Source organism: Panulirus ornatus, chromosome 41 (genome assembly GCF_036320965.1).
Source record: "Panulirus ornatus isolate Po-2019 chromosome 41, ASM3632096v1, whole genome shotgun sequence".
Taxonomy (NCBI): domain Eukaryota; kingdom Metazoa; phylum Arthropoda; class Malacostraca; order Decapoda; family Palinuridae; genus Panulirus; species Panulirus ornatus.
In genome coordinates, this window is record NC_092264.1 from 7,226,952 (window position 1) to 7,242,495 (window position 15,544).

General features: G+C 43.5%; 2 protein-coding genes across 2 annotated transcripts in view; one reads left to right on the forward strand and one right to left on the reverse strand.

Moving 5' to 3' along the window:
* sav (scaffold protein salvador) overlaps positions 1-12,034 on the reverse strand; it is a 1,023,444-nt gene extending 1,011,410 nt beyond the window's left edge. Inside the window, exons 1-2 of the mRNA XM_071685935.1 lie at positions 11,596-12,034; positions 11,366-11,494 (exon numbers count right to left, since the gene is read on the reverse strand). The gene's annotated coding sequence lies outside the window, so the exon portion shown is untranslated. The remainder of the gene's footprint in view (positions 1-11,365; positions 11,495-11,595) is intronic.
* A 542-nt stretch (positions 12,035-12,576) lies between these two features.
* On the forward strand, positions 12,577-15,235 carry LOC139761644 (uncharacterized). The gene is made up of 5 exons (XM_071685939.1): positions 12,577-12,679; positions 13,128-13,280; positions 13,549-13,756; positions 13,923-14,030; positions 14,450-15,235. The coding sequence occupies exons 2-4, from the start codon at positions 13,131-13,133 to the stop codon at positions 14,018-14,020; spliced, it is 456 nt and encodes a 151-aa protein (XP_071542040.1). The 5' UTR covers positions 12,577-12,679; positions 13,128-13,130; the 3' UTR covers positions 14,021-14,030; positions 14,450-15,235.
* The last annotated feature ends 309 nt before the right edge of the window (positions 15,236-15,544 follow it).

Below are 15,544 nucleotides of genomic sequence, written 5' to 3' on the forward strand. Positions count from 1 at the left end.
ACTCCTTCTCCCCAGCTCACCCCAGTTTCCCATCCATGCAGACCACTACCATCCACCTAGCACCAACCCAGGTTAACAATAAACCTGGGGATGTCTGTCGGAGATGGGGTCCACCTCCCTAGCCCTACCGCTGCTTCCCTTCCTGCTGCTGCCCACAACTTCAGATTCCCACAGCTGCTGTCCAGCTGTCTGTTGCCTCTCGAACTGGTCGTCAGACCAGAACACGGAGAACATGTATCTTCAGTAGTGTTAACGCTTGGTGCTCCAGGCAGACTCACCAGGATGTCACAGCCCAGTGCCACAAACCAGAATGCCATATACCAGGTTGTTACAAACCAGGGCGCCACAGACTAAGGTACTAAAGATCAGAGCGCCACAGAGCAGGGTGCCGGAGACCAAAGTATCACGGTGCAAGAGACAAGAGTACCACAGACCAGGGTGCCACAGAGCAGGGCACTGCTCGGTCCTACCCAACATAACCATAACCTTACATCACCCTACACGGCCCATCGCTGGCTGCACTAATTTCGGCCACGTCACCCCAGGGCAGGCACACTACCCCGTTATTGAGATTAAACTCGGTAACGCGACCTCTAGAAACATTATTATTATATTATCAGGTAACGAGGCGGCTCATGCGGGCGTCAGCACGGAAACAGAAAGATAGAAGGAGAATGGAAATAGAGGATGAGCGGATGAAGGAGGAAGAGAGGGAGAATGATGTGAACTGATGGAGTATAGGGGAGACAAGCCGAGGACTTGCTGAGAGATGGAACAGAGGGCACGAGAGATAAGGAGGGAGAGTTGATGGGAAAGGGAGCCAGGAATTTGAGTTAGGAAAAAGTTAAGACAGTTAATAAAGAAAAGGGGAGGGGGAAGGCTGGTACATGAATGAGTCAAGAGGAAATGAAGACTGAGGGAGCTTGGAGCACCAGGCAGTAATAACAGCCCGCCTAACGGGAAACTAGAGGGAGGAGAACATAGCAGAAAGAGAATCTGCGAATAGTTGGTAAAACCAGAGAGGAAGAGTACAGTTTACATTGATTTAATCACTGTTGTCATTTCTACTAAACCTCTACGTTATCATTCGCAGAATCTAAGTACGATAGATGTAAGATGAATAACTGGTACATATCCGCTACAGTGATAGAACGAATGTGGCTAGATATACACACGACAGAGAACTAGTAAAGAACAGCTGTGGAAGCGGATCCAGGGAAGTTCTGAATGGACAGGAGAGGGAGACGGCAGAAGAAGGGGTGAGGGGCAGGTATGTATGGAATCTCTTTGGGTGAAAATGACAAAGGAATGAGGTGACGACTGATGTCATTATCCTGCAATACGGGACAGTCAGATGATTTCTAGTGTCACGATCCAGCCTTAAAGAGCAGTTTAGTGATGTCTGGCGTGATGACCCCGACTTCACAGATGGTGTACGAGGTCCTGATGTAAGGTTAGAGCCAGGCGGAACCAGCAGGTGATATCATGACATCGGGCTTACACGGAACACACTCAAGGGATCTCATTACCCGCTCGATTCCTTAAGCATCATTCATTCCCACACTAACTATCTCGTCGGTGGCGCTGGTACCAGGAATATCCTTCAAGACGGGATGTTATTGTGACATCGGCAGGCGAAGACGAGAGTAACAAACGGGGTTAAGCCGGTCTAAAGGGCTGAGCTAAACTGTTGGGTTAACAAGGGGGTCTTGTAATTCCCCTTTCAATTTGCTGCCTGATACAGATGGCAGATGATCCGTCACCAACACCTAATGGCACCACGTGGGAGGCGCACGAGTATGAGAGATGAGTCCTCGTTGTAACTCATCAGCAGAACCGTCAGAGGTGATGACTGTGGTCAGCTCTCCCGCCTACACTCAACTGTGAACCAGACGTATGTGGAGAGCCTGTCACATGCCAACATACACAATAAAAGAGCTCTTAGCTTTCCATAGCTAAGCTTAGCTTACCTACTTCCTTTCTAAACCGACTCGTAGCATCACTAAACACACACACACACACACACACACACACACGAGATGGTAATCACTCCTACATAGACTCTACGAGTGTACAACTCCTTCCCCACAGTGTACAAATACGTAATCACACATACAGTATAAAACTCAAAACAGATCATTACCCACACACTCAACATGCCGGGGTATAAGTATGGCACCTGATACACAGTGACAACAAACCACCTAAACGCAAGTGAACAATAAATCTACACTACACAGTCATACATTCTACAACTATCTCTGATTTCCTAACCCAATCTCTTATTTTTCCGCTACTAACCATCCAGCGGGAAACAGAGTCTTTATATGTGATTCTAAAGACTAGAAGACTGAACTTACAACCTCGGGATGCGTCACTCATACCACCACTTTCAGAACGACCCCAAGTCACTCACCTGCCATCACCTTTGAGAGAGCCTCCTCCTCTTCCGACCTAATATTAGATAAAATATAGTTATGCGTACCTACAGCTTCTGACTGACTCAGACTATTATGCTCCTGGTCCAACGTACAGTGAGTTTTTCAGGATCTGTCTATCCTAATTATCAGCGGTCGACCCTCCCAAGCAGGCGACGACAAGGGAACACATACTTAAATCGAGGAAGCTTCGTGAGGTCTTCCCCTTAAAGGTATTTGGGCCTTGCTACTCAAGATCATGGTCCTCGGGTACAACACAGCAACTGTCTGTCTATTTACTAACCTGCCAAGTCTGCTGCACAGCAGGAAAAAATATTAATTGTTAATTCAAGCAGTACACAACAAGGAACTTGTGTAAGCAAGGCCGACATCCATACAGCAACAAAAATGAACGAGACAGTTTCGAGGTAACGTCATGTGATCCGTCTCTATCCCAGCTTTTCTGTCCAGTCGCATGAGTGTGCCATGCCTGAGCATGTAAGGTGTATCCCCCGAAAGAGGATATACACCAGTCAACACTTACGTGTACTGCAGCATATGATGGCACTGGGATAGTCCCATGTTCAGTGAATTAATGCTACATACGTCACCATGTTTCAAGATAAGTCCGATCAAATCAGAGTTTAAATCAAGCAAAAAAATATATGTGACTCATTTTCAAAGGAATAAGTCACATATTTTGTGCCGGTTTAATTTATTCATCGTAATCAGATCGACTCTACTACGCTACTTTTTTCTTGTTCTAATGAAAAATATATAATCAAGATGTGTAAGGGACACAAGCGACTCCGTCAAGCTCAGGGAACAGTCCACCACAAGTACGTTGTAGCTGAAAATTCTGCATCAAATAGTAATGAAAACGTGAAAAAAGCGAAACATTATCACCTGTTAACCGTCAGCTCCTGTCGCCGGCAGGGCTTCCAGCTGCTTGTAAAAGTCAAGAATTGCTCCAGTTCGCTCCAGTAAACCTTGTCAAACGACAAAGACAACATCATCATCTCAGATCTGGTACAGCTTGGATTACAGAAGTGAAGGTGGGTTATCCACTGCAGTCAAAAGATGAAGAACTGCTGTACTACCCTGCCTTAAGGGTTTAACTGTGGCCACCTTGTGATAGTGAAAAGAGTGGCATAGCCAGCAACACTGAGCACCATACGAAGGCAAGCCTTCCCAAGCTGAAGTGTTTGATCCTCTTTGTATGCGTCTCCTTCACAGATTCTTTGATGCGTCTTTCTTCAAAGGGCCTCAAGGCAACAATGTGAGCCCCGTCGACAGTTCCTTCTCCTTAAAACCAACGACAGTTCTCACTCATGGATAGAAGGGTTCCTTTCTTGAAGTTTGTTTTCAGAGTATTTTTGTAAACGACTTCTTTTCTTCTCCTTCAGGTCGATAGCCCACAATGGGGTCCAGGCAGAGAGGAGAGCCTACGGTTGCCCGTTGTCATACGTACATGCTAAACAGCCTAGTCATCTGAAGTGGGCTCTTATGAGCAGAGACTCATTTCCTGTATCATTTCTACGTTGACGGAGGGAGACGAGAGATAATTGGTGAGCAGTTTTACGTAAGGTATGGGGGGAGGGAGGTGTCCTAGCCTCCACGACATCTCCAGGGGTCTGGTGGCTCCTGGATGGTTGCCCAAGTCTAACACAGATTTGCATCTTTGGAATTTTATTTGCTCCAGTTAATCAGTCTTCCAAAGTCTTTCTTTACGTAGCTCATCCCTGGAGTGAGTACTTAGGTATTCTAGCCCGGTCTCTGACTTGACCTTTAAGGGTCACGCTACAGGTCAAGTCATCATATCTAAGGTTCGTAACATCGTGCTCAAGGGTCGTAACGTCGTGTTCAAGGATCGTAAAGTCGAGCTCAAAAGCTGTAAACTCGCGCTCAAGAGATTAAACAAGGCAGTATTGCAATCTTGACATCAGTCGTGATATTTTCACAATACATGTATGTATATATATATATATATATATATATATATATATATATATATATATATATATATATATATATATATATATATATATATATATATATATACATTGTTATTATCATCATCATTATCATTATTATACTTTGTCGCTGTCTCCCGCGTTAGCGAGGTAGCACAAGGAAACAGACGAAAGCATGGCCCAACCCACCCACATACACATGTATATACATAAACACCCACACACACACACACATATACATACCTATAAATTTCAACGTATACATATAAATACGTACACAGACATATACATATATACACATGTACATAATTCATACTGTCTGCCTTTATTCATTCCCATCGCTACCCCGCCATGCATGAAATGACAACCCGCACGCTCGCGAGGTAGCGCTAGGAAAGGACAACAAAGGCCACATTCGTTCACACTCAGTCTCTAACTGTCATGTGTAATGCACCGAAACCACACCTCCCTTTCCACATCCAGGCCCTACAAAACTTTCCATGGCTTACCCCACACGCTTCACATGCCCTGGTTCAATCCACTGACAGCACGTCGACCCCGGTATACCACATCGTTCCAATTCACTCCATTCCTTGCACGCCTTTCACCCTCCTGCATGTTCAGGCCCCGATCGCTCAAAATCTTTTTCACTCCATCTTTCCACCTCCAATCTGGTCTCCCACTTCTCCTCGTTCCCTTCACCTCTGACACATATATCCTCTTCGGTCAATAAAGCTTTAATCACTCATTCTTTCCATGTGACCAAACCATTTCAATACACCCTCTTCTGCTATCTCAACCAAACTCTTTTTATTACCACACATCTCTCTTACCATTTCATTACTTACTCGATCAAACCACCTCACACCACATATTGTCCTCAAACATCTCATTTCCAACACATCGACCCTCCTCCGCACAACCCTATCTATAGCCCACGCCTCGCAACCATATAACATTGTTGGAACCACTATTCCTTCAAACATACCCATTTTTGCTTTCCGAAATAATGGCAATTATACAATGGCAATTATGTTTTTATAAATGTTAGATTTCCTACTGCTGATTGGTCATTAAGCCAGAAATAGTATACATCCATTAAACATAACGGCAAAAATGAAATATGCTGACATTAGTAGATATCTTCCTCTGAGGTTATCACATTTCAACTGCTGACCTGTAGACTTAAATAGATACTCCTCTGAGGTAAGAAAACTCTTCCTTATTGTAAAATTCAACATCCTGAAGTGGTGACACCGGATCATTAAAGATGAAGAGTCTCCAATTTTTCTCTAGTGCATATCTAATGATTATCTTGGTGGTAAAGTATTTATATAAATCAAATAAATCCAAGTGAAGGACAGGACCCCAGTACAGTACTGCGCCAGCAGCTTCGGGTCGTTCGTCTCGGAGCCATCAGTGTGTGGAGGTGGAAATAACTCAAACATCTAATAAAAAGTTCCCAAAGACGCTGGTGGACCTCCTCCTCCGACGCATTCTTCTTATTTGTTTGGAGGAAGTTGATGTTGATCTTAATGTCGGGAGAATGCCACCGTGCTGGGGGTTTCTTTATCTTATTTTTCCTTTTATTTTTTTTTTTTTTCCCGCCAGCTCATCCTCCTCCTTCTTTGGGTCCACCACAGCAGTTCTCTCGACTGGCAGCCTGGGGCCTGACGACGCTGCTGACGATAAGGTATTCCCATCGAGGTACAAGGTGCCAATCTGGATGATTCGTCTTGTGTTTTCTGGTCGCCTTTCACAAAATTCCCCCGGCATCAACTCTTGCAATTTTCCTTTGTGTTTCTTTCCCAAATGTACGGTAGGGAGGTTTGAGCGTGTGGACACTTGTGTCCGTCGTACTAACCCTGTTTATCGCGACCCAAACTTATGATCGTAGTTTATGCTCGTCACATTACCTCTGCCAGGGGTCCCAATTTCTTTAATCACCTACACTCAGCCTTCGCTTTACTTATGCACGCGTTGAGGAAGACTCATGAGATCTCCTTGTCGAAACGTCTGTCTCTTTACTTGGCTTCCCTTGATGCCATTCGGTAAGGCAGTCTTCACTGGGGACCTCTACGCTCTGCGGCAACTGCATGGGTCAGAGGTAGAGTATAGTCTCGGCTACCTACCTGGAGGAGCAAGTTGTCCTCCTCAGCAGCGGTGCAGATGGCTGTAAAAAGCCCGATCAAGGCCATCAACCATCAAGCACGTATCAAGGGGAAGTGTGTGTGTGTGTGTGTGTGTGTGTGTGTGTGTGCAGGTGGGGGCACTTATCTCACTGTGTCTGTTGTTCTTGACAGGTGTAATGCACTCAGTACCGAGAGCCCAACGATAAGATTTGCTTCACACAATACCAATTAATTCCACACTGCGACTCAAGGTTAATTGGATTCCGCAAATGCTCGGACACGCGGGAGCCCCACGTCTCTCTCTCTCTCTCTCTCTCTCTCTCTCTCTCTCTCTCTCTCTCTCTCTCTCTCTCTCTCTCTCTCTCTCTTTATATATATATATATATATATATATATATATATATATATATATATATATATATATATATATATATATATATATATCTGTCTATCTATCGATCGATCAATCTATCTATCTACCTCTATCTATATCTATTCTCAGGTGTATATAAAGTGATCGTCAGTTAATTTCACTTTTTCTCTTAGGAAAAAAGAAAATAATTTTGCCATGGTTCTCAGTCGTTCATGAGCGTTGGTAGTGTGTGTTTGCCCTTCTGTCGTCCTACAACATGTTCCCTCAAGCCTGGTCTAAACCTGCACTGCAAAACACTGGAATGACAACATTCTGTTTACATCTGCCTTTTAAAGATATTTACTGGAGGATGAAGTCCACTAACGACGCCACAATCCTGGGATATCTAGCCTCATCTCAGCCCAGTTGCCCCTGGTCACCATTAGTGAAGAGCTTACCTGAAAAATGTTTAAGTATTACGTTCTATAAAATGTAGAAAGTGGAAGTATGAGCGGGCAAGGAAGCGCGTTGGCTGGAGCATATGACGAGCTGGGTGGAGGCTGGCCAGCTAACTATCTTTAACCCAGTGAGAAAGATCGTGCGACCCTAAGCATAAGATGGCTTGACCTTTAACCTTATTTACTTATTCATTCATATACGCGCAAAACATTAGATCGGATTAAACTAAAACTACGGATTTCACCTTCTTATACAACAAGGGATTAAGCTGTCTCTGGAGAGACGAAGCCCACACAAGCGGCATTTGTAACAAAGATAACAGAAGAAAAGACAGAAACGCTGGAGGGGAACAGAAACAGTAGTCACTCTGTAACCTAAGATATACAACACAGTGTTCACTCCTGGACAAACATGCGTGCGCTTCTATCTAATAAACATATATACATGCATGAACAAACCAGACTCGTTTTGTTAAGGAGCCATAAGTCTTCTAAACCACTTAACCCTAAAGATCCTCGGCTGAACCGCCCTCCAACACAATCCTAGCAGCCAACGTCATACACCGATTAGCTAAGATGTTGGAAAAGACCTACAAGGGCAGCTCTGACAACCGCCTCTACTCCCCAGCATCGCCCTTAACCCCCAAGCCGCTAGGCTATCGTGGGGCTACTTTAGGCGATGATGATCCAAACGAGGTTATATGATGGAGGACAGTTAAAAAGAATGCTTCCTTCTTCACACAGATAGAGACAAGACTGTAAAGCAGAAGCACCGAAAAGAAGAGGTGCTAAAATCCTACCAGTGAAGCAGAGGTTACGAGGGAATACAGACAGCAATGAATCTGATAAGGTCGGATGATTCTAAGCCACAGAACCGAGAGTAAGGTTGACGATTTCCCTAACCATCTGTAACTTTGGCCAGTGGTGGGGTCAGGACCTAAATTAGAAATTAAGAAAACACACAGACCACCATACATCTCCGGAACAATGTAAGCAGACGAAAAATCTACGATATGTTGTTCGTTATCCTCCCTGGTTCTGCCTGACCCCTAACCACACAATCTTCACCGCCCTCAATATTTTCCAGAATTCACAACGCGAAAATAATCGGGAGTTCTGGCGTGACGGGACAAGTGAAGCGGATGAGTGAAATATTGCATATACCGGGTAAGAGGCCTGATGTCGGGAGGGAACACGAGGGTCGGCCGAGGCAGTGCCGATTCGTTCTCCGGTTATTCGTCCATTTCAGTCGAATTGACAGAACCAAATCGGCCAGATCTGGGCTACTGTGTCTTCTGTGGTATATGGTGCGTCTCCTTAAACAGTAGACACGGTGTGATAACTAATGAACTAACTATAACCAGCATTTGACGTGCAGGCATGCCTAGGGTGTGGCGCCCTAGTGATGCCCCCCAAGTCAGACTGTGTCAAGGGTCGACGCCTTAATGATGTCCTCCAGGTCAGTGGGTATGTAAGGTCGGCGCCCTGGTGATGCCTCCGGACCTACACAGTCAGGTTGAGGTGTGTGGGTTGAGGCATACCACACATCTTCACCTTCTGCGACCGTAGGGTCGTCCACCCTAGTCTTCCCGTCCCAGTCCAACCGTTAAATGTGCCCAGTCCGTCCGTGACGTAGGGCCAGTCTGGATTCAGATTAGTGTTCAACACTCCGGATGTGCTTCATCGTGGCGACCGAGGCTGAATTGTTTATTCGCCAAGCAGGACCTCCCGTCTGCTTTAACCAGGATGGACACCATCGCCTGGACAACACTGATGTTGGCCTGTGCTAAACCAAGATCTAAGCAAATACTTTACCGGGAAACAGTGTTTATGAATATAAAAATAAGATCCTGGTTATTCTTCACATAAAAAGTGGTTTGCCATGACTAATTAGAATTACTTAGAATATTAAAATGCTAAAAAAGTCGTCTTTAAAAAAAATGAAGAATCAGCATATTCGCCACGTCTAACAGCAGCTTCTTATATGAGAAGAAAGGGCCTCATATGAACGCTTTTAGAGAACAATGTACCCAGGATAAGTCGCACATATACATAAGACGTTATGTGTCAATGGACAGACAAATGTATAAAAACCAAAAGAGGGCTTCGAACCCTGGGTATGGTAATATAAAAGTTTATCTATCCTGATCTATGGTACGGTTCCTGGTGATGAGAGTCCATAGTTAAACACGTGTCTGGACTAAAGATGCGTCGAAATCTTCTGATTTCAAAACTGACATTAAGGGTCTTGGGTCACGTGAAAGATAGGTCAGAATCCTCGTGACATTATCAAGTCGTCCAGCTCGGGTTTAAACATATTGTTCCCTCATTGTCCCAGCGTCCTGTGCTAGCAACACAAGAAGGATGTACGACGTAGTGTGGGACGTCTGCTGCAGTGCAACAGACATCCTGAGGACGAATCTCATGGCGTCAGACAACTCCTGGAGTGTACCAAACATCCTGTGCCTTGTCCTTCTTCCGTACCTCCTGGAAGACAGGCGGTGTACACGCCTTGACCAGGGTTGTGGTACATAACGGTGTTGTGGCTCAAACTCTTGTCCTTGACCTTCCATCTTAGAGCAACAATACCTTAACCTCTACTTCTTGTACTGAGTATATCAAGATTCAGTATTTACAATTCGTGTGACGACCTACACGAACCTCTTGTCTGATTGTCATTATGAATGACCTAATCAACAATTAGACATCGAAAGTAAGTACAGATACAAATATCGCACTACTGTCTTCATAATGTTCTGTATTATCTGATTTTCGTTACTTTTTTTTAAGACACCTCCAGACCGGATTATTGATATGAGTATGAAATATGCTTTTACAAAAGTTAGTACGTTACCCATTTTTTCTCTTTCGACGATTGGTTTTCTGTATTCATTCAGGGATAACCAAAGTATTCAAACTTCTCTTTTATACAAGGCTTTCTCAACAACACTGATAGCATACTCACTAGCTACTGTCGCTTCTGAAAGCATTTACGTGGAGAGAGTTCAACCAGTATGTCAAGAATTCTAGTTACATAACCATCTACCAATAAGCAGGCAACATGACGTATGCAAAAGCAAAACTCTCCGGTTAGTTTTTTAATCTCTTCTCTCGAACACTCGACAAGTGAATTGCATCAATATTTAGCATTAGAACATTTGGGTAAGTAACACGGCAGAAGCAGTTCACGTCAGCCTCATAACTCAGCCACACGTATCCTTAAATTGTGCCCAGCGTCGTATGGGAAGACATCCAGCTCTGTCCTTATACCACTTAGGGATTTGATCATCAACCTCTCTCTCACACCATACTTGAGACGGTGCGTGGGTGGGTGGTATAACAGACCTACCATGCCTACCAGGGCTGTCCATGTCCGGGGGTATGGCCCGCACTAACGGGCCCCAAAGCCAAATGAAAGGAAAGATACCCAATTCCCCTGGTTTGGAGAGGCTATGACCCAAGATTCTATACAACCAAACTGCTCCTCGAACTCAACAGTTATTACTATCACTTGACTTGCGTGTATGTATAAGCTAATACAAATTTTTGATCACCCATTCCCTTAAGTCATGGAGCAGATTAGGTACACATTTTAGTAAAAAAGTGTCACCACTGCTCAACCAGTTCTATAAGAAGAAAGGCTCTTTTTTTTTAATGCTAGATGAGATGGCGTGGGCAACTGAGAGAGATACCCTACCCTGAGCCACGTACGCATTTTATCGACCTATCACAAGGGGTGGATGAACAGCTGGGTTGGCTACGGTCCGACTACGTGTTATCTAAGTTCCCTATTGAGCTTTCCACGCAAAAGATCGTTACTGCCTCGTGAAAGGGAAACTAACAGATCTATCAAGCACCTGAAACAGAATTCCTATCGATGGTGTTTGCCCCACCCCACATGAGGTCTTCGCCACACACTTTGCTATCTTGTTACGCTAACGAGACTGCCACTAGAAAATAATCCTGGCTTCAGATATGACCATAATAATATGTTGACGTGCTTTCGAAAAGTTAAAATCATCATGAAACTCACCTACGGTCTGAAATGCACACAGACCAGGTCTGGGAGGAACACGTAATGGCTCGGAGGTAATCTGAGCAAACCACTTAGAATCCAGCTTGACCAGGAAATGAATGAGACTCGTCCAATCGTATACCATACCTGGAAGCCAAAAAAAGATGGTGTGCGGGTTATTCCTCGACACTGTATGAACCAAAAGGTGTTAGAAAATGGAAGAGTTACGTAAGGAAGAGTAAACATACCTAAATTTTACAGTTATGGAAGAGCCATTGTGTCAATAAACCTCTCAGTTCTTCTGGTGAGTCCAGGCAAGTGTCATGGAGCATCTGAGTAAAACAAAAGCTTTGTTAAACACATCTGGTTGACAATAACCCCTCTCAGCTTATCTAAACATATTCCGAAATGTATGACAAGTATGACCAGATATATTCCCAAATATCATAAAGTTATGTATCAGTTTCTTGACTGTTGGTTTGTTATTTGGGTTTTAGGCCTATCAACTGCTTTTGTCATGAAAGCTGGCCTTTGTGTGTGTGTGTGTGTGTGTGTGTGTGTGTGTGTGTGTGTGTGTGTGTGTGTGTGTGTGTGTGTGTGTGCGACCACTGTTAGCCTCTGAAGGTTAATGATCCCTCAGAGTTACCAGACCCGCCACGTGGAGGCCAGTGGATCGACTTGGGGTCCTCAAATTATTCATACATGAATGACTGTATCCTGTGTAATGTTACGTAGGTAATGATGTAGTATGTAGTACATGATTTGCCCAAACCATGTTTACATGTACGTGTACTGTATATTCGTAAGTTTGTTTTACATATGTGTGTGACGAGTTGTGATGCATGTTGTGAATATAAGCTTGTTGTAGATATTTGTGCGAGTTGACCAAGTGCGTGTAACGAGCCGTACATCTTCCTTAATCACCTTCACATTTCGCAATTCCTTATCTGCTTATAGATTCACACACATCTCATTACTCCCCTCATCGCCAGCTTTAGGATCATTACTTTACCTCGTTTTATTATAATATTGAATAAATTATTCAACTCACGACCTAAAAGGCTGTTGGTGACATAGAAATGTTATCCTTGTGTCGGACGAATTAAGAATCATAATGACGGGTTCATGCATGAGAAAAACACTAATGAGGAATGACGGTGTTACGTCATGCGCTGGTGAGCAGGTGTAACGGGCTCGGACCAGCGAGGCAGCTCGGCCTTGCTCGCCACACCACTGCCATTCTCGCTGACCAGATCCCCTGGAGCCAGGCAGGCTTCATCTACCTCTGTGCGACTGCTGGTTAAGGAAGAGACAGTACTAGTGCCTGGGTGGGTAAGTTGTATGTGTGGGTGTGGTGTAGAGGTGACGTGTGGCACCTACAACACACACTGTTACCTTCCATCACCACAAAATGTTGCCTTTCAATCGTGGTTGCCTTTTCTAGTAAACATAACAGGTCAAACAGTGACCAGTCTAAACAGATCTGGTGACTTTACCGACGAACATAATAAGTTGTTTAATGCCTTACCGACAAACCAATTTATAAATTCAGGGGAGCAACCATGCTTATGCAAAGTACGGCCATTCTTTACAGATCAGGATGTCTTATATGCTCATGCAGTGAAGGAATTGCCATCATTATTAAACCCTTGTATCGTACCCTCAAACCTCCATCAGGAATAGAGGCACTTGCAAACTGGCGGGCGGAAGCACATACAACAGTAGGGCTCTACACCTTACTTGTGGTCTGACCCTCAAATCAATTTCCAACAATTTACAGATAATGTTCTGCGCTAGACCTGGAGAAGCCGGTGGTGGCCGGTGGTGGTTAGCGGTAGCAGGGATGATGATGGCAGTGGCAGCGCGGGCTGGAGCAGAGGTCCTCTACGCTGAGACCGCCCCCATGGACTTCTTCACGTGGGCTGAGGACCTGGTATGGTAGTGAGGGGCGAGCTATCCACGATTCATATTCAACCAACTCGAAAGATATAAACTTAAAGTTTCTTACCATTCGTGAGCTTACGAGTCAGATTTGAACTATGGCTGGTTCAATTTTACCAAATGTTTTCGTTTGAGTATATTTCGACATGCCTCCTGAGTAAGACGTATATATACCGAGAAAGAAATGGTTATCACGAAACGCATGTCTGATCAGTTGTACACAGCCCTTCAGTAGAACTACAGCAGACCTTCCCTAACAGAAACCAGGATACATCATTATGGAGAAGACCACGAGTGATCGAGTGTGCTTCTGTAAGAAGCCTTCAGTACTGGGCCTCCCTGAAGGCCTCCTCGCCAATATCACTACCACCACCACCGCTGCTGCCACCACTCCAACAGCCAGCAGCAGTACAGCCAGCTTCAGCTTCTCTATAGCTGATATAACAGCACTCTCTCTCAGCTATAAAGGTACCACACACACACACACACACACACACACACACACACACACACAGCATTGCCCTAGACTTTCCTTTGGAAACCACAGGAAAAGGAAGGACTAGAATTGATTTATGATCATCACACTCCGTGACACGACCTCCAAGAAAATACTGATATCACTGTCTCATTTCAGCTTCAAGAGAATCCTCCTTCGACTACGCTTTCGTCCAGACAGCGAACAGAATTCAAGTCAACGCCCCTCTTGCCAACAATGTTCCTGGGGCTGCCTAGACTGCCAACAGTATGTCTCCTTCAGTATCCACGGTGATAAGCTTTTAACCACCATACTAAACAACAGCACCTCTAACCAACCCATAACCTCACACTCTTCCTACTTCTTATATCATACATATATATATATATATATACAGATAGATAGATAAATAACTAGACTGATACATACACAATACATGTACAGAAAGATACAGATACACAAACAAATGCCTTTACACTAAAAGATACTCTAAACTCAAGGTAGCTCTAGAAAATATTCTTCCCTTTCTTTTGTTTTTGTCCATAAATAACCATGTATACCGTGGCTGAGTCAGGCTTGTGTCACCTCCCGCGGATAAATATCCCTCGGTTGACACACTATGCTGCATCCTAATGACATTCCTAACCAGTCGTGTCCTTAAGCCTTACTAATTACGATTGTTTCAGATTTTGCTGCAGAGGGCTAGCAAGGACAACTCCCCCGGGTTTCTAGAGGAGGAGGAACGTCTACATAATGAATGATTACATAGGATAATATGGCATCGCTATCAACCCAATGAAATGTGTCGAGTGAGTTCATCTGAAGGATATTACCAGCTTCTGTGAGAATTCCTCTCCCCTGTGAAATGTAAACGTCAAGTGGAGATCGTGCATATATCACTGAAGTATTCCTAGAAAAATATTCAGGGTGATATTATTATTATTATTATTATTATTATTATTACTATCATCATTAATTATTAACATTATCATTATTATCATCATTACTATTATCATTATCACCATTATTATTTTTATCATTATTATTATTATCATATGAAATCTAATACAATTATCACCTACAATATCATTATTATGCCATTGCTTTCAATACTGACACTGTTATCATTATCCATATCTCCAAGGTAATTATCATTACGTTATCGAATTATGAGTCAGGTCTTTGTTCATCACATGTGGGAAACAAGAGTAATTAAATCAAACACTTATGCAATTACCTTTAACAAGCCTCTCATACCTTGTACGGATTATATACAAATTCACTAACTGTTGTAACAACTATTATATATATATATATATATATATATATATATATATATATATATATATATATATATATATATATATATATATATATATATATAATGTGGTGTATTACTTTTGAGGCTATTTTTTTGCATCTTCTTTACTCACTGGAGTCTCTGTATAACAGACATCAAAACTTCAAATATTTTCAGAGCTCTTTCACTGTCTCCTCCCCGAGTTTGATGATGTCTTTACCTTTTCATACGAGAGAAGTGTTACTACAGTAATCGCATGATGACTGTGAGGAGATCCACAGTTTACGGGTGAATCACTGCAGATTCTATTCCAATAAATTCACTGTTTGTCTTCAACAAGAACCTTTGAGTAAAGAGTCCTGAACTGTAACTAAACCCTTAAGACTATCTTGCACCAGCTTGTCTGATGGGTGATGAACGAGAACTGATTAAGAATGACCACGAAACGACCTAGTAAATACAGATCATTCTACAGTGTGTG